Source organism: Bufo bufo, chromosome 1, assembly GCF_905171765.1.
Source record: "Bufo bufo chromosome 1, aBufBuf1.1, whole genome shotgun sequence".
Classification (NCBI taxonomy): Eukaryota; Metazoa; Chordata; class Amphibia; order Anura; family Bufonidae; genus Bufo; species Bufo bufo.
Genome location: NC_053389.1, coordinates 16874417 through 16894305, shown reverse-complemented (window position 1 = coordinate 16894305; position 19889 = coordinate 16874417). Strand labels below are relative to the sequence as shown.

The 19889-nt window shown below is 46.6% G+C and overlaps 1 protein-coding gene across 2 annotated transcripts in view; it reads right to left on the bottom strand.

Moving 5' to 3' along the window:
• LOC120991972 (sialic acid-binding Ig-like lectin 8) overlaps positions 1 to 19889 on the bottom strand; it is a 115908-nt gene that overhangs the window by 91195 nt on the left and 4824 nt on the right. For both annotated transcript variants that reach the window (XR_005776888.1, XM_040420736.1), the window contains exon 2: positions 10495 to 10602. Coding sequence is in view for 1 of the 2 variants with exons in the window: in XM_040420736.1 (XP_040276670.1) it covers positions 10495 to 10570 (76 nt within the window). In the remaining variant the exon portion in view is untranslated. The remainder of the gene's footprint in view (positions 1 to 10494; positions 10603 to 19889) is intronic.

The following is a 19889-nucleotide window of genomic DNA, read 5'->3' as shown; positions in this document are numbered from 1 at the left end:
TTTATCAGACAGACCTGACCTGAACTGACTCTTCAGGGCTGGTTCGTTCCATCCTGAGGGGACACACCACCTTCTGAATTGGGTGCAATAATCCTCCGCTGGTAAATTGCCCTGAACCAGTGCCTTTAGAGCCATCTCGGCTACTAGAGCCCTGTCTGGTTCATCATAGAGGGTACCTAGGGCCTGAAAGAACCCCTCCACAGAATATAAACAACTGGCGCCAGCAGGTAAAGAGAACGCCCAGACCTGGGGATCACCCTGTAATCGGGAAATGATAATGCCCACGCGTTGACTCTTGGGGCCAGAGGACACGGGGCGCCTACGGAAGTAAAGTTTACAACTCTCCTTAAAAGAGAGAAACTTCTTCCGGTCTCCAGAAAAGGTTTCTGGGAGCTTAATCTGGGGCTCAAAATGTGGACTGGAGGCCTGAGGAGTGGAAGAGCCTTGCCCTAACTCAAAAGAGCTGAGTTTTTCCCCTAACTCCTGCACCATCTGCGTCAGATTAGAGACATAGTCAGTCAGGGTCACCAGAGGATTCATAATACAGTGGTTATTGGGCCTGTTAATCTGTAACGGTCGCGTACACACACACACAGGGGGAAGGGAAGTGACCACTGCGCTCCACCCTTACCCCTGGCCTTGCCTCGCGAGTCCTAATGACAGGGGACAACTGGACGGCAATGCCTAACTTGGAGTAAGTGCAGGGATGACAGACAGACAAACAACAGGATGTGAACGGACCGAGTCAATACCAGGAAAGCTGCAAAGTACAAATGGAGCAAGCAGAGAATTGTCAGGAGAAGCCGGGGTCATAAATACCAGGAGAGCAGAGAAGTACAAGAGGAGTCCTAAGAAAGTAGTCAGGTGGGAGCCGAGGTCACAATACCAGGACGGATGCGCAGTACAGGAGGATCAGGCAAAAGGATGGTCAAGGAACAGGATCAGGTAAGTATTCAGCAGTCCAACAAATACCAGGAACCTAGAAATTAACAGGCAACCTGTAGCCAGCAGGCTGCCTGTATTTATAGTGGGGAGTGAGGGTCATGTGACGTGGCCAGCGTCACATGACCGACAGACCAACCAGTCGAGCACCGAGTGATCAGTTTGGCGCTCAAGGCAGACTTAGGAGCAAGGAGCCACCCAGCTAGTAAAGCCGCCCTGGGAATGAGGTCAAACACAGAACCTCATTCCAAAAGCTAAGCAACAGTTTTGCGGGCAATGGGGGACCGAGTGCACCTTCGGAACCCCGTGACAGACACTTTGCAAGGAATTGCCCTTGTCCAAGTAATTGCAATGTGTCCAACAGTATCAGCCAGGTAACAAATTGTGCAGTGGGGTCTAGTCAGCCTGGCCATAACGGGGTTACCTCTCGGCAGCATCACCAGCTGCTGAGGGGTCAGAGTGGCCAAGCTAGGCTAGGCAACATTTGACACCCCTGTACTATTTGTTACACCGTTTGTTCCCTGTGTATGTCCATGTTGTGTGTTTTTGTTATCTGTTTGTAAGTTTTTCTTGATGTTGATGGTGGTAGTCCTTGTCTACGGATGTGTTCTACCATGCTGATTTATGTAGTGTTGTAAGTCCCGTCTGCTATCTTTGTTTCATTCTGTGTCCCCTTGGAGTGGAACAGTGTTATACTGTGGATCGAGAACGTATAGGTTCGCGAGCAGATAATATCACACGGGAAATCCTGCTGGTCGGGAGAAGGCATAAGGACCTTCTCCATGCAGCACACAAAGGATGATGTGATATTATTCTGGGCAACCAGGGTCTCAGATCGATACAGATAGCGCTGTTGTGCTCCAGGTTTTCGGTAGGGCTGTGTTGCGCTGGGGACTGGGGCTGACAGACAACATTGGTGTAATGTTGTGCTGCGCACTTAATTCTAGTCCGAGCAGGCAGCACAGCTCTGATAGGGATTGGACGCAGGGTGTTTGGCAGCAGAGTGTGGACTGTGTTCTGGTGTTGTGGGGTCCTGGGGAGCCAGGGCATGACTATGCCATTGGTTCTGCAGGCCTCCACAAGACGGGATCACAGGGGGAAGTCAGCCTGGGTACACATGAGTGGACAGGGATGCGGTGCCATCAATAACAAGATGGTGCTTTGTCCACAGAACTCCAGTTATCCTAACCTAGTAGGGTGGCCATCCTTATCTCTTGGTGCAGAGGGATGTGCAACAGAGGACACGCTCCTCTGAAGGTAGGGTGTTCAGACACCAGTGTTGGGATAACGAGGGGTCCTGTGAGATAAAGGGCAGCCCAATACCTTTCTCTACCCATGGGTCAAAGGTATTGGTGCTGGGAATTTTCACATTTAATTGCACTGTTAGGGGAGAAATTCCCCTGGGAGCGCCTGGTGTTTTCTTCTGCCATAGGTGTGATTTTATATGGAGCGGAAGAAAAACCTAGGAGATGCCACAGAAGAGGCCAGCTATTCCCCCTGACACTGTTGTGAAGCTCCAGAGGATCCCACTGGATTTTCGCAACCAAGCGACCTCTGCCTAGAGGTGTTCTAGAGAAGACTGTGCCACAATCCAGCTGGAGCATTATTTAAGGCTCTGGAGGAAGACTTGGGAGACGTTCGGGTGGAAGAACTTATCACTTGTTTCACCCAGTGAAACTTCTTCTGGTTCTGGTCATCGTAATTGGAGGGTCAAGGGACTTATTGACCAAATACACCAGAACCAGACAGAACTTTACAGAACTATCCAGAGGAGGAGGCTCAGGACATAACGCTAACATTGTTCCTGAAGCCAGATATTGTATGGACACACTTTGTTTCCTATGAGGGTTCGGGACGTATAACTTGTACTACCCTGAAACCCCATAGCACATTGTATTGTACATTTATTGATTGTGTTTGTCGGTTGATTGCGTACCCATGGACACTCTAGGTACAAATGTGTGACAGCCTATACCCAGGGAAACTCGCCCAACGCATTGCGGTGAGTTATAATTCGGCTGTACACATTTGCATCCTATAGTCGTTTCCCATTGACACGGGGGTCTACGACCTACCGGTGTCTTTGGAGGTGTAGAGAGATGCCAGGTTGCATGAGTCTCTATGGGTACACATACATATAATGATTTTGGTGGTGTTGGGAGGGATGTGACATGTATTTTGTGTGAATGGGGATAAGGTTAGGTCACGACAGGGACAGGCATCATTCATTTGCCACCTTGAACCCTGGAACGGTGAAGTTCTTAAGGGAAGGGCTGGATGTGTAGTGTGGCGGAGGTGTTCTCCGCAGTAGAATTTAAATACTATGACATCACCGCTTAAGAGTCTGACCTGCCTTGTAAAGACCTATTAATCTGTCCACGGGAGAACCGCACCCATCAAGATGGAAACAGACGTTGGATAGAAAGTTGGGACTGAGACTGTAAGGGTGAACCCGCTCCAGAATTGGAGGGGCGAAGATACCTGAAGATCGACAAAATTACCGAGAGACTGTGGGGGTGTGGTCACTCCAAAGTGGGGGTGGCCGACACCAAGAGAATGTTAAAGAAAGGCCAGTTAAAGACTGTAAGGGTGAACCCCCTCCAGAATTGGGGGGGACGAAGATACCTGAAGATAGGCAGAATTACCGAGAGACTGTGGGGGTGTGGTATCCTAAAGATGTCAAGAAGAAGACGGTGTATCCTGTGGACGGAGGAGTAGGTTACGGTGAAGGGCAGGTCGGAGGAAGCTGGATTGGGGATGTCTAAGTACCTAAAGATCAGTGTGCACTACAGTTCTTCCTGAACTTCCACCAAAGATGGGGTTGAAGGGGGGCAAATATATCTCAACCCGTTCCCCCATTATATTGTCGTATTATATTCCGACAACAGGGGGATTGTTGAGGAACGATTGAGACGTATGCATATATATCCATGCATGCCTGCAAACACGTGCGGGCATGTATGGTATATATGTGCATACATTAGACATAGCATTAGACAAGGTCCGGTCATTCTGGTGACCTCAAAAGGATTCAAATTCAATAGAATTTGAATCCTTTTGTTCTAATTATCTGCAGTCCTGCTGGAGATAATTAAGCATAATAGAGAGAGAGGAGATACCTCCGCTCACTCTATTACGTGCATTCTGGCATCGCAATTACCCTTGCGATGTCCGGAATGCTGGGAGCTACAGGCGGGAGATCAAAGGATCTCCCGCCTGTCAGCAAGTGCACGCGGCCCTGCGGCGCGCGTGCAGGGACGCGCGGGCAGGCGCGGTGACGTCATCTCACCGCACCGGCCCACGTGTCCTGCACTGTGGTGTGTGCGCGCGCGCGCCCACTGGTGGCGCGGGAGTGCGGGCCGCCGGGGGGATAAATATCCGGCGGCCCCGGCATTCTGGAGGTTAGGAGAGGGCCCCCACCTTATAGAGGAGCGCGTCCTGCACTCCGGAAGCTCCGGCTGAAGAGCCCGACCCCTGCAGCCCTTACCCCCCCCCTTCAGAAGGAGAGCGCGTCCTGCGTTGCAGGAGAGAGAACCGGGACCCTGATATCTTAAGAGGAGAGCGCGATCGGCGCTCGACAGAAGTGCCTGGCCGCCCCCTCCTGAAGGACCGGACCCAGGAGAGTGTGTCCTGCGCTACCGGAGCAGACCCCTGGACGACCTTAAGTATCGCACCCCTTGTTACCCCTGGTCCCTTGCCTGACACCCCTTGTTACCCCTGGTCCCTTGCCTGACACCCCTTGGTACCCCTGGTCCCTTGCCTGACACCCCTTGGTACCCCTGGTCCCTTACCTACAACCCTGATATAACCCCTTCCCTGCCATTATGGACCCTGGTCCCTGTGTGCCCTGGTCCCTGATACCCTTGAACCCCTGTTAACCCTACCCTATACACCCCTTGTTCCCTGGAACCCAAACCCTATATCCCCTGATCCCCTACTGACCCCTGGAACCCGATACACCCCTGATTAACCCCTGGTGGTTACCCTGGTTCCCTGGTTCTGTAGAGCATGTCCTCTGCTCTGCAAACAATCCTTTTAACCCTTCGTCATACCCCGTAGGGACAGTGAATAGTCAGGTGGGGTGGGTTGTTATATACTTGTATGTGTGAACTGTATAGATAGTTTATGGGTGGAATTGGGAATGTGTAGTGTAGTTTAGGATTGTATATTTAGTGCTGTATTGTAGTGTACTGCGTGCGTAGTGTATTGTAGTGTACTGCGTGCGTAGTGTATTGTTAATGTATTGCGTGGTGTAATAAATACCGTTATATTTGTACCCTTTTGTGTAGTGTGTACTTGTTAGCGGTAGCGAGTTAGTAAGGCGCATGCAGCTAGCATAGCGATCAGTGTAGAGCATAGCGAAAGTATTGTTATTATTATATAAAGGCATAAATGGGCGGAGTTATCACTAGATGGTTCCTCCCATTTATGAATATTAATTATCGATATTTGCATAAATATTGGTGATTAATATTCTCCCTTTACAACGCCGTTATCAGCGTTACAATACCACTTCTATGTCTCCTTGAGAAAACACTTAGGGCGATGATGGAAGAGGAGGTGGCCCAGGAAGAGGAGGAGGAAGAGGGGTCATTTTTAGCACTTTCAGGCCAGTCTCTTCGAAGTGACTCAGAGGGAGTTTTTTTGCAACACCAGAGGCCAGGTACAAATGTGGCCAGACAGGGCCCACTACTGGAGGACGAGGAGGACGAGGATGAGGAGGAGGTGGAGGAGGATGAGGATGAAGCATGTTCACAGCGGGGTGGCGCCGAAAGCAGCTCGGGCCCATCACTGGTGCGTGGCTGGGGGGAAACACAGGACGATGATGATACGCCTCCCACAGAGGACAGCTTGTCCTTACCTCTGGGCAGCCTGGCACACATGAGCGACTTCATGCTGCAGTGCCTGCGCAACGACAGCAGAGTTGCCCACATTTTAACGTGTGCGGACTACTGGGTTGCCACCCTGCTGGATCCCCGGTACAAAAACAATGTGCCCACCTTACTTCCTACACCGGAGCGTGATAGGAAGATGCGCGAGTACAAGCGCACGTTGGTAGACGCGCTACTGAGAGCATTCCCAAATGTCACCGGGGAACCAGTGGAAGCCCAAGGCGAAGGCAGAGGAGGAGCAAGAGGTCGCCAACGCAGCTGTGTCACGGCCAGCTCCTCTGAGGGCAGGGTTAGCATGGCAGAGATGTGGAAAAGTTTTGTCACCACGCCACAGCTAACTGCACCACCACCTGATACGGAACATGTTAGCAGGAGGCAACATTTCAATAAGATGGTGGAACAGTACCTGTGCACACCCCTCCACGTACTGACTGATGGTTCGGCCCCATTCAAATTCTGGGTCTCCAAATTGTCCACGTGGCCAGAGCTAGCCTTTTATGCCTTGGAGGTGCTGGCCTGCCCGGCGGCCAGCGTTTTGTCTGAACGTGTATTCAGCACGGCAGGGGGCGTCATTACAGACAAACGCAGCCGCCTGTCTACAGCCAATGTGGACAAGCTGACATTCATAAAAATGAACCAGGCATGGATCCCACAGGACCTGTAAATCCATTGTGCAGATTAGACATTAACTACCTCCCCTTAACAATATATTATTGTACTCCAGGGCACTTCCTCATTCAATCCTATTTTTATTTTCATTTTACCATTATATTGCGGGGCAACCCAAAGTTGAATGAACGTCTCCTCTGTCTGGGTGCCGGGGCCTAAATGTGTGACAGTGGCCTGTTCCAGTGGTGGGTGACGTGAAGCCTGATTCTCTGCTATGACATGAAGACTGATTCTCTGCTGACATGAAGCCTGAATCTCTGTTATGGGACCTCTCTCCTCTGCCTGGGTGCCTGGGCCTAAATATGTGACAGTGGCCTGTTCCAGTGGTGGGTGACGTGAAGCCTGATTCTCTGCTATGACATGAAGACTGATTCTCTGCTGACATGAAGCCTGAATCTCTGTTATGGGACCTCTCTCCTCTGCCTGGGTGCCAGGGCCTAAATGTGTGACAGTGGCCTGTTCCAGTGGTGGGTGACGTGAAGCCTGATTCTCTGCTATGACATGAAGACTGATTCTCTGCTGACATGAAGCCTGAATCTCTGTTATGGGACCTCTCTCCTCTGCCTGGGTGCCTGGGCCTAAATATGTGACAGTGGCCTGTTCCAGTGGTGGGTGACGTGAAGCCTGATTCTCTGCTATGACATGAAGACTGATTCTGTGCTGACATGAAGCCTGAATCTCTGTTATGGGACCTCTCTCCTCTGCCTGGGTGCCTGGGCCTAAATATGTGACAGTGGCCTGTTCCAGTGGTGGGTGACGTGAAGCCTGATTCTCTGCTATGACATGAAGACTGATTCTCTGCTGACATGAAGCCTGAATCTCTGTTATGGGACCTCTCTCCTCTGCCTGGGTGCCTGGGCCTAAATATGTGACAGTGTCCTGTTCCAGTGGTGGGTGACGTGAAGCCTGATTCTCTGCTATGACATGAAGACAGATTCTGCGCTGACATGAAGCCAGATTCTCTGTTACGGGACCTCTCTCCTCTGTCTGGGTGCCAGGGCCTAAATGTGTGACAGTGGCCTGTTCCAGTGGTGGGTGACGTGAAGCCTGATTCTCTGCTATGACATGAAGACTGATTCTCTGCTGACATGAAGCCAGATTTTCTGTTACGGGACCTCTCTCCTCTGACTGGGTGCCAGGGCCTAAATATATCACAATGGACTGTTCCAGTGGTGGGTGACGTGAAGCCAGATTCTTTGCTATGGCATGAAGAGACTGATTCTCTGCTGACGTGAAGCCAGATTCTCTGCTATGGGACCTCTCTCCAATTGATATTGGTTTATTTTTATATATTTTATTTTTATTTTAATTCATTTCCCTATCCACATTTGTTTGCAGGGGATTTACCTACATGTTGCTGCCTTTTGCAGCCCTCTAGCTCTTACCTGGGCTGTTTTACAGCCTTTTTAGTGCCGAAAAGTTCGGGTCCCCATTGACTTCAATGGGGTTCGGGTTCGGGTTCGGGACGAAGTTCGGGTCGGGTTCGGATCCCGAACCCTAACATTCACGGGAAGTTCGGCCGAACTTCCCGAACCCGAACATCCAGGTGTTCGCTCAACTCTAGTGCTTGATGAAAACGGCAGCAAATGTGTCAACACCTAATCAGATAGTGTCGGACACGAAAGGTAACAAGTGCTGGTATGCACTAATACCCAGTCAATTGAACGGGGCAGCAATAGTCAGTAAATGCCGGCACCACATGTGCGTGGAAAAGCTGAATACACAATACCGCTTTCCCCAAGATAAAGAGGAGCTGAGGGGGAAACGGTAACAGCAACAGCTGTGTCCTCACTTGTTCGTCAAATGTGGGACACTGTAGGTAACAAGAACAGTTGTGTACTGGTACCTAAACCGCACAATAATTCCACATGTGCGTAAAAAAGCTGAATACAAACTACAGTTTTTCCGCTACCCCAAGATAGAAAGGGGCTGTGAGAGAACGGCAACAGCTGTGTCCTCACTTATTCGTGGAGTATGGGACACTGTAGGTAGCAAGGACAGATGTGCACTAGTACCTAAACCGCACATGTAACACAACAGATGTAGCAGAGATTGTGTCACTGTCAGCAGCGGCCAAACAATTGCACACAATTTAGCGCAGGTTGGGCTAATAATATATATGGCAGCCAGATAAAACAATAGTCCTTAAAAGGACTTTTGGGTCTCTAACACCTTTCAACACTAAATCCTGCCTAAAATAATATATATATTCCTGTCCCTACACTGTCTGTCCCTTCTGCTGCAGCCCTCCCTGACTAAGACTGAGCCGAACCACGGCATTACAGTGAGTGCCAGTACCTCCCCGCACGTTTATTGGCTGCGTAGCAGCCAACAAACGTGCGGGAAGGAGACTCAAGCATCGTGCTTGAGCACACGCGGTGTTCGGCCGAACACCGCGATGTGCCGAGCATCGCAATGCTTGAGTCAAAATAGTGTTCGGCCGAGCATGCTCGCCCAACACTAGCTATCACCACATATAACTGCAGAAGTGAACTTCGTATATATTTCTCTTTTTGTACTGAAATAGGCCAATAAACGCTATCACCAAATACAACTGCAGAAGTGAAATGCGTATATATATATATATAAAATCTGTACTGAAATAGGCCACTAAATGCTTTTGCCACAAATAACTGCAACAGTGAAGTGCATGTATATTTTTCTTTTTGTACTAAAATAGGCCACTAAAGGCTTTTCAACACAGCACTTGCACCCAATAACAAAACAAATTGCTGGAATAACAGAGCTGTATAATGGCTATTCGGATCCCCAAAAAATCTTTTCCCTGCACTTGTAAATCGCTTTTCTAGCACTGTCCCTAGCACCTTCTGGCGTCTCTCCTTGCACTAAGATGCTGTGAAGTGATTCCTCGCTAGCCTTTCTCTGCAATTTTAAATTGCTTTTTCAGGTTTTTTTTTCACAATGAGGTTTTTCCTATTGCTCTTCCTAGCGCCTTCTCACGTCTGTCCCTGCACTCAGAACTCTGGAAAATGTCTGATCTAAGATGGCCGCCGTATTTATAGGGCTGTGACATCACAGGGCTGGCTGGCTGCTGATTGGCTGCATGCATGTATGTCAATCAGGGTGATCCCGCCTTCCCAGACTTCCTTTCTTCATGTCCTCACACGTGCAGCCGCAATTTTAGGAAAAATGTGATTTGTTACCACGAAGCACAAGAAAATTTGCATTCGTTGTAAATTGAATTTTTCCCGAAATTCGCATCGAATTCCACTTCGTCAGCTTCGGTTCGCTCATCTCTAATATTTACATATATGAAGTGAGGATAAATGATGAAAGGTGTCTGAGCTGCTTGCTTTACTATGAGGTCACTATACCAGCCCCTGGGGTGGGGTGGGGGGGGGCTGTGCAGGGGGTACATATACATTGCAATAATACTTCAGTTTTAATGCCCTATTCATGGCATAGGAATACATTTTATGGGATAGCCCTTTTAAGACTTTGCAATGTCAGTGCTTAGAGGGGAGAATATCTTTGTACATAGAGCGTCAGACGGACCTTGCCTAAGGCTTGTTCCCCAATAAGAAAGGAGAACATCACAATAGCATGGACTGCTCAAGGGGACAGAAATTTATTTCTCAATATCCTACACAGTAAAAGGGTTTCTTGAAATCCACCAGATCTTGGGAAACCCCTGTATGTCTTTTAATGTGAACAGATACAGTCATTTCTAAGATGTCTGTCTGTTGACAGATCTGTTTCAGCCTTTTAGGCATCATGAGCACAAAGTAGGAGGCTTATTAGTCCTGAGTGGGAAACCCTCTCTGTGACATCTAGGTGTCGTAAGGGTGGAAACAGAAGCAGGTTTCTGTCATATGGAAAATGGAGATGTATTTTTCCCATAAAGCATTGCCTCATGTCTCTCTACTTCTTCTCTAAGGAAAGCTAACATGCCAGTGAGACAATGTACATAATAAACATAATACCGCACACAGTCATATACCACATAAATGGGATATAAGGTCATACTTACTGCTCCACAGCTGAGATCCAATCAGAATTAAAGCTAAATAATAATCCAAGAAAAACAAATATTTTTTAAACTCCATTTTCTCTGCTACGTCGGTGAATTCTCTGGGACCTAGGGTAAAAAAAAATATAAACAAATAAAAAATATATAGGTATATCTACCGGTAATTCTGTCTATCTATCTATCTATCTATCTATTATCTATCTATCTATTATCTATTTATCTATTATCTATCTATTATCTATTATCTATCTATTATCTATTATCTATCTATCTATCTATCTATCTATCTATCTATCTATCTATTATCTATCTATTATCTATCTATCTATCTATTATCTATTATCTATTATCTATCTATTATCTATTATCTATCTATCTATCTATTATCTATCTATCTATTATCTATCTATCTATTATCTATTATCTATTATCTATTATCTATTATCTATCTATCTATCTATCTTTCTATCTATCTCATATCTATCTATCTATCTCCTATCTATCTATCTATCTATCTATCTATCTATTATCTATTATCTATCTATCTATCTATCTATCTATCTATCTATTATCTATCATCTATCTATCTATCTATTATCTATCATCTATCTATCTATCTATCTCCTATCTATCTATCTATCTCCTATCTATCATCTATCTATCTATCTATTATCTATCATCTATCTATCTATCTCCTATCTATCTATCTATCTCCTATCTATCATCTATCTATCTATCTATTATCTATCATCTATCTATCTATCTATCTATCTCCTATCTATCTATCTCCTATCTATCTATCTACAGTGAGGAACAGAAGTATTTGAACACCCTGCAATTTTGCAAGTTCTCCCACTTAGGCTACTTTCACACTAGCGGCACGGACCTCCGGCAGGCTGTTCCGTAGGGTGAACAGCCTGCCGGATCCGTCCTGCCGCTAGTGAACCTTTGCCCCCGGACTGCTGCTCCGTCCTCATTGACTATAATGGGGGCAGGGGCAGAGTTCTGGCGAAGGCACGGCAGCGCACGGCGAGAGGCTGCCGGAATAAATGTCGGACATGTCATAGTTTTATTCTGGCAGCCTCTCGCCGTGTGCTGCCGTTCCTCCACCGGAACTCCGCCCCCGCCCCCATTATAGTCAATGGGGACGGAGCGGCAGTCCGGGGGCACACGGTCACTAGCGGCAGGACGAATCCGGCAGGCTGTTCACCCGACGGAACAACCTGCTGGAGGTCCGTGCCACTAGTGTGAAAGTAGCCTTAGATATCACGGAGGGGTCTGAAATTCACATTGTAGGTGCATTCCCACTCTGAGACAGAATTAAAAAAATATTCAGGAAATCACTGTCACAGCTGAGGATGGGGGAAATCCTCAGCCGTGCGATGCCCGGAAGATGTTAGTGGCTGCTCACTGCTTGAAAAAGGTTCCAGTGTACGAACCGAAGCATTGCTATTGTTAAATAAACATCACGATATAACACAACCAATTTAAGTAGGTCAGACTACTGTTGGTACTAGTGGGCTAAACCCTTCAAATCCAAATTATATTCACAACTAGTGGGTAGCTTATTAAAACTTAACATTTAATAATGTCCAAGAATAAAATAGTAGGCCCTGAAATAATGAAACAAACAAAGAATACAACCATTGGCTGCATTAGTCTCCTTTGGAAGCAATGCTAACAAGAAGATGGGAGAGGACCAGAGCAGGGATAGCAGTGTAAAAAATATAGAGTGAGAGGAAAAGAGGCATAGATGGAGAGACACAGTGCTGGGTCAAACACCCTAGGTGTCCCTAGCTCTATCTCTCGTCCTCCTTATCTAATATATTCTCCCTGCCGTCACCCTCCCTAAAAATGGACTGCCCAGCTTTGCCCGACAGACAGAATAAGGTCCATAGGATCCCAAACTAATCTACCGGTTATAAGGGGAGCAATTGAACTGACAGAATAATGAGGTCGATTGGACTAAGTCGCAGTGTGGCTATGAAAGGCCTGCAATACTCAGTGCAATCAACACTCTAACATTTACAATGGTAGCTATGTGGCTAACAAGTTAATTAAGAGTCCCGACGCGTTTCCTCAATGTTTACTGATTCCTCAGGGGACCAAATCTTATATCAGTGACCCCTCGGTATTGGGTCCCTTTGCTCAAGTGGGAAGTACATAGAAGACCCGGCTTAATACAAAAACTCCAAGATTATGCGCCGCAATCAATCCTGGTTGCTGGTGCCTATGCAGTATCCTTTTTACCAGTCAGATCACCAACAGGTCTCTATTTAAACCTCAACCATACGTCGACTTAATTCCAGACAATTATGGCCAAGTCTCCCCTCAGTTCATGTGACCACACGTCTTCAGGTCACCAATCACAACTGATATATAAATTAACTCATCGGTTTGAATATTGTCCAGGTACAAATAGCGCAACCTAGATCTGATTCCATTCAGTGATGTTCATTGAAATATTAGCTAACACACATTGAAACAGCTCTCCTGGTCTAGTCACACCAGGAAATATTCAGAAACTGTTCAATGGCGTGTGCTCTTAAGTGCTAAACAGCAATGATATATAAGCACAAAAACAAGAATCACTCATCTGTCCAGTATTGGATGTCAACTGTCCACAGATCGATGAGGCCGATGCTGCTCCTCGGCGTCCTGCATATGGCAATAGCAGTGGAGAGACATTCGCGGCTCTTTTTTAAAGCCGTGTTGCTCCGCCCACTTGCGTTATACAGCATCATCCGACCAGGTCACGTAAGGCATCACCTGTTCAACCCCCGGTCACATGACTGAGCAGTTCCAGGAAGCGCTTAATACAGCGGCGTGTCAATACTGCAAGATAACCATCCAGGTAGCCTGCCGTCTCCAAGGGGAGGAGACTCCAACATCTGAGTGGCACATATTACAGCCGCCGCAGGCAGTGCGCCTACCAGAGTGCGCTCTGTGCTACACACGTCTGAGGCGGGTTCGTCGCAATGTTTAAGTTAAGCCAGCGGGCAAGCCTGGTTCACCATTAACAAAGCTCCAATTCGAATCATTTTTCCACCGGGTCTGTAGGGTCCACAGATCCCAGGTGGAATGCAAGAGTTTATAAGGTTGATCCCTAAAGATATCTGACGTACACACAATTAACTTCACCGCCCCCTGAATACAGCGCTCACCAAAGTTAGATACCCAGACAGCATATAATATTGGATATAATATATGAACAAACAGGTATAAGTTTGAAAACAGGAGAGGAGGGGAGGGGAGGGGACAGGATAGTGTCTAAAAGTAGCAGATTCAGAAATGCTTAGGGGTCAATGTAGCAGCTAAATGACAACTGCTCATTTAATCCCATGGGGACCACGGTTTTTAGCTGAAAGATCCAGCATGTTTCTCTCTGCAAGACCTTCCTGTCCCAGTCCCCTCCTGGACTCGGTCGTGCGACCACCTCAATACCCATGAATCTCAGGCCAGATATGTCACCACTATGTACCGTATTTACATATTTCGCCAAGGGTGTGTCTCGGTTGTTTCTAACATCAACCAGATGTTCTCCCACCCGTCGTCGAAATTCACGGGTGGTTTTGCCCACATACTCGAGGCCACATTCACAATTGATCTTATATATGACTCCCTTAGTGCGGCAGTTCACAAAATGTCTAATTTGGTATTTTTTACCAGTGACATTACCACAAAATGAGCGTCCCTGTACAATATGTGGGCACGCTACACAGCCACTGCAGTGAAAACATCCAATGGGACGCCGTAGCCATGTTTCTTTAGTATCCCGAGTCTCACTGAAGTGGCTGTGTACCAGACGATCCTTGAGGCTGAGGCCCCTGCGGTAGGTGACTTGTACTGTTTCCGAGATCACTTTTTTAATGTCCGGATCCAGAAGTAGAACGTCCCAATGTTTTCTCAGCACTTGTTTAATATTCTCAGATGCACCATCAAAAGTACCTATGAGACGTATAGGACCACTATCCGTTTTTTTAGGTTTAGGGTACAAGAGCTCATCTCGATTGCTCTCACAGGCCCTTTTGTAGGCTGATCTGAGGACTGCATCAGGATAGCCCCTCTCACGAAATCTACATCGTAGATCATTAGCTTGTTGCTTAAAGACGCCCCAGGTGGAACAGTTCCTCCTAATCTGTAGGTACTGTCCCACCGGTATCCCTCTTTTTAGGGATTGAGGGTGATGACTGCTCCAATGTAGAAGTGAGTTCGTCGAGGTGGGCTTCCTGAATGTGCTGGTTTGTATCACATCATCCTTGCCCCTCGAAATCTCAATATCAAGGAAAGGCAAGGTGTTAGTTTTAAATTCTGAGTTGAATTTCATATTGATGCAATTGGCATTCAATTCCTGAACAAATTCTGCAAACTCTTTTTCTCCCCCCTTCCAGACAACAATGATGTCGTCTATAAATCTGGCCCATGTGGTGATACATGGAATGTGTTTGCTGGGTACATCGCTAAAGACCAGGGTCCGTTCCCACCAGCCCAGGAACAAATTAGCATACGACGGGGCACAAGGACTCCCCATCGCGGTGCCCCTGAGCTGGTGGTAAAGGACCCCGTCAAACAAGAAGCAATTCCTCGTCAGGACAAAATCAAGTAAACGCAGAATGAATGCATTATGGGGATGAAATTGTCGTCCTCTGGTGATGAGAAATGTCTCTACTGCCCTCATTCCTAGTGAATGGGGTATGGAGGAATAGAGGGCTTCCACATCAATTGTAGCCAAAGATGTACCTTCCTCCAAAGTTATCCCCTCCAGACGACCTAAAAGGTCACTCGTGTCTCTCAGGTATGTGGGCAGTGTTTTCACAAACGGTGCCAGAATGCGATCAAGATAAATACCCAATTTCTGGGTTAAACTATTGACACCTGATACAATCGGACGCCCTTTAACAGGGGTGCCCCTTTGTGAACCTTTGGTAAACTATAAAAGGTTGCTACGGTTGGATGTTTTTTATACAAAAAATCTAATTCTTCCCCTGAAATAAGGTTTTCGGTCTTAGCTAACCGTAATATGAGGACTAGTTCCTTCTGGAATGAAACCGTGGGATCTCCACTCAACTTCTCATAGGTGTCTTTATCACTAAGCAAGACCTGGCACATCCTCTTATAGTCGATAGTATCCATCAAGACGATGTTACCTCCTTTATCGGAGGGCTTGATGGTCAGATTTTTCTTATGTTCCAGGTCTAACAGTGATTTGTATTCGTTTTTACTACAATTGAAACCGCATTGTGAGGAAGTGAGATTTGTCAGGTCCCGACATACTTGGTTAACAAAAACGTCAATACATGTAGGGTCCCCTACAGGTGGCATTTTAAGGCTCCTGTTTTTAAGGGGGGTGAAGGGGCCCTTGCCTTCCTGAGGGGTACTGTCGCTCAAACTGTAGAGGAGGCGAACATCTTGTAAAATGTCGGGTGAGATACCCATCTCTTTGCTCTCGCGTTTTTCAATCAGGGCAAAGTGTTTCCTTGGCGAAACATGTCAATACGGTACATAGTGGTGACATATCTGGCCTGAGATTCATGGGTATTGAGGTCGTCGCACGACCGAGTCGGGGAGGGGACTGGGACAGGAAGCTCTTGCAGAGAGAAACATGGTGGATCTTTCAGCTAAAAACCGTGGTCCCCATGGGATTAAATGAGCAGTTATCATTTAGCTGCTACATTGACCCCTAAGCCTTTCTGAATCTGCTACTTTTAGACACTATCCTGTCCCCTCCCCTCCCCTCCTCTCCTGTTTTCAAACTTATACCTGTTTGTTCATATATTATATCCAATATTATATGCTGTCTGGGTATCTAACTTTGGTGAGCGCTGTATTCAGGGGGCGGTGAAGTTAATTGTGTGTACGTCAGATATCTTTAGGGATCAACCTTATAAACTCTTGCATTCCACCTGGGATCTGTGGACCCTACAGACCCGGTGGAAAAATGATTCGAATTGGAGCTTTGTTAATGGTGAACCAGGCTTGCCTGCTGGCTTAACTTAAACATTGCGACGAACCCGCCTCAGACGTGTGTAGCACAGAGCGCACTCTGGTAGGCGCACTGCCTGCGGCGGCTGTAATATGTGCCACTCAGATGTTGGAGTCTCCTCCCCTTGGAGACGGCAGGCTACCTGGATGGTTATCTTGCAGTATTGACACGCCGCTGTATTAAGCGCTTCCTGGAACTGCTCAGTCATGTGACCGGGGGTTGAACAGGTGATGCCTTACGTGACCTGGTCGGATGATGCTGTATAACGCAAGTGGGCGGAGCAACACGGCTTTAAAAAAGAGCCGCGAATGTCTCTCCACTGCTATTGCCATATGCAGGACGCCGAGGAGCAGCATCGGCCTCATCGATCTGTGGACAGTTGACATCCAATACTGGACAGATGAGTGATTCTTGTTTTTGTGCTTATATATCATTGCTGTTTAGCACTTAAGAGCACACGCCATTGAACAGTTTCTGAATATTTCCTGGTGTGACTAGACCAGGAGAGCTGTTTCAATGTGTGTTAGCTAATATTTCAATGAACATCACTGAATGGAATCAGATCTAGGTTGCGCTATTTGTACCTGGACAATATTCAAACCGATGAGTTAATTTATATATCAGTTGTGATTGGTGACCTGAAGACGTGTGGTCACATGAACTGAGGGGAGACTTGGCCATAATTGTCTGGAATTAAGTCGACGTATGGTTGAGGTTTAAATAGAGACCTGTTGGTGATCTGACTGGTAAAAAGGATACTGCATAGGCACCAGCAACCAGGATTGATTGCAGCGCATAATCTTGGATTTTTGTATTAAGCCGGGTCTTCTATGTACTTCCCACTTGAGCAAAGGGACCCAATACCGAGGGGTCACTGATATAAGATTTGGTCCCCTGAGGAATCAGTAACTATTGAGGAAACGCGTCGGGACTCTTAATTAACTTGTTAGCCACATAGCTACAATTGTAAATGTTAGAGTGTTGATTGCACTGAGTATTGCAGGCCTTTCATAGCCACACTGCGACTTAGTCCAATCGACCTCATTATTCTGTCAGTTCAATTGCTCCCCTTATAACCGGTAGATTAGTTTGGGATCCTATGGACCTTATTCTGTCTGTCGGGCAAAGCTGGGCAGTCCATTTTTAGGGAGGGTGACGGCAGGGAGAATATATTAGATAAGGAGGACGAGAGATAGAGCTAGGGACACCTAGGGTGTTTGACCCAGCACTGTGTCTCTCCATCTATGCCTCTTTTCCTCTCACTCTATATTTTTTACACTGCTATCCCTGCTCTGGTCCTCTCCCATCTTCTTGTTAGCATTGCTTCCAAAGGAGACTAATGCAGCCAATGGTTGTATTCTTTGTTTGTTTCATTATTTCAGGGCCTACTATTTTATTCTTGGACATTATTAAATGTTAAGTTTTAATAAGCTACCCACTAGTTGTGAATATAATTTGAATAAACTACACGCTTTTACTTAAGGAAGTGCCGTGGATTTTCTGTGATTACTGTTATTGGAAGCCTGGATCGCTTCATCAGCCACTGGCACCCGCCATCATAGAATACTGCTGTGCTGTTCACACTTTCTTGAAACACTGCTATCTATCTATTATCTATCAATCTATCTATCTATCTATCTATCTATCTATCTATCTATCTCATATCTATCTATCTATCTATCTATCTATCTATCTATCTATCTATCTATCTACGGAGGTACCACTGTTTTCCTGTACTAGATAGAATGAATTTCTCCTAGTCCCAGTCTCTGTTGTAATGTTACCTTACAATGAATGGACGGGGTAAGCATGCCTCCTTATTGTCTGTCATGTATTTGGTCTAATAGAATTCTGAAGACATTGTCTGAGACAAAAAAACTAAACACTACAGATTATACAAGGATAGGGTTGAGCGAACCCGAACCGTAAAGTTTTGGTTCGTACCGAACTTTACGATTTTTTTGACCCCGGACCCGAACCCAAACATTTCAATAAAAGTTTGGTGTTCGGCGATTTAATGGCTCTATATAAGCTGGAGTCATGTAGCGCTGCACGTCACTCTGCTGTTACTAGTGTAGGGAGAGGATGCTGCTGCTGTGAGGGAGAGAATAGGAAAGATTCTGATATCAGAACTTGTTGTTAACTTTGTGCTACATCGTACATTTGCGTCCTGCACTGCATTTCTGACAGTCCAATAAAACCGTTAAATACTGCTGCTACATTGTTGGTTTAAAAAAACACCCTTTTTGTGCTACATCGTACATTTTCGGCCTGAGCTGCATTTCTGACAGTTCAATAAAAATGTTAAATACTGCTGTGTTACATTGTTGGTTGAAAAAAAGCACACATTTTGTGCTAGAAAGTACATTTGCAGCCTGCGCTGCATTTCTGACAGTTCAATAAAACTGTCAAATACATCTGTTATATTGTTGTTTGAAAAAAAAATAAAACTTTTTGTGTTAGATAGTACATTTGCAGCCTGCTCTGCATTTTTAACAGTCCAATAAAACCAGTCAATACTGCTGTTACATTGTTGGTTGATTAATTCACATTTTTTGTGACCGTGAAGTAATTGTATTAAATTCACCTGTCACACTGTTGAACTTAATTGTTGACTATTGGCGGTTACATTGTTGCCTGACATAAACCATCTGTTAGTTTGGTGGGTGAACGCAAAGAATGAGGAGAGCGTCAAATAAGGGACGTGGCGCTGATCGTTGTGCTGCTGGTGATGGTGGAGCTCCTGTTGCAGGGAGAGGACATGGTCGATCTGTGCCAGCTACACGCACAAGTGAAACACCTTCCTCAGGTGCGAGTAGGCGACAGAACCTTCAGCGTTATTTAATCGGGCCTAATGCGGCTCTACGAATGGTGAGGCCAGAACAAGTACAGGCGATAGTAGATTGGGTTGCTGACAGTGCCTCCAGTTCCTCACATTGTCTCCCACCCAGTCTCATGCTGAAAGATCAGAGTTAGCACCTACAGCCCATGGACATCCGTCTTTCACCTCACCCCCTTACAAATCAGCCAAGCAGTCTGAGCCCCAAGTCAAGCAGCAGTCTCTTATGCTTTTTGATGACTATGCTAGCAGGGTTTCCAAGGCTCATCCACCTATCGCTGCCCCAGAAGTGAAAGAGATTGAGTGCACCGATGCCCAACAACTTATGTTTCAGGATGAGTACATGGGAGGACCATCGTAGCATGTCTTGGATGATGACGAAACACAGGTGCCAACTGCTGTGGTTTTCTGCAGTGTGCAGACCGACAAGGAGGGCAGGGGTGAAGACTGGGTGGAAGATGATGTGGAGGACGATGAGGTCCTCGACCCCAATTGGATTCAAGGTCATGCGAGTGACCTGTGTAGTTCGGAGGAAGAGGCGGTGGTCGCACAGAGCCACCAGCACATCAAAAG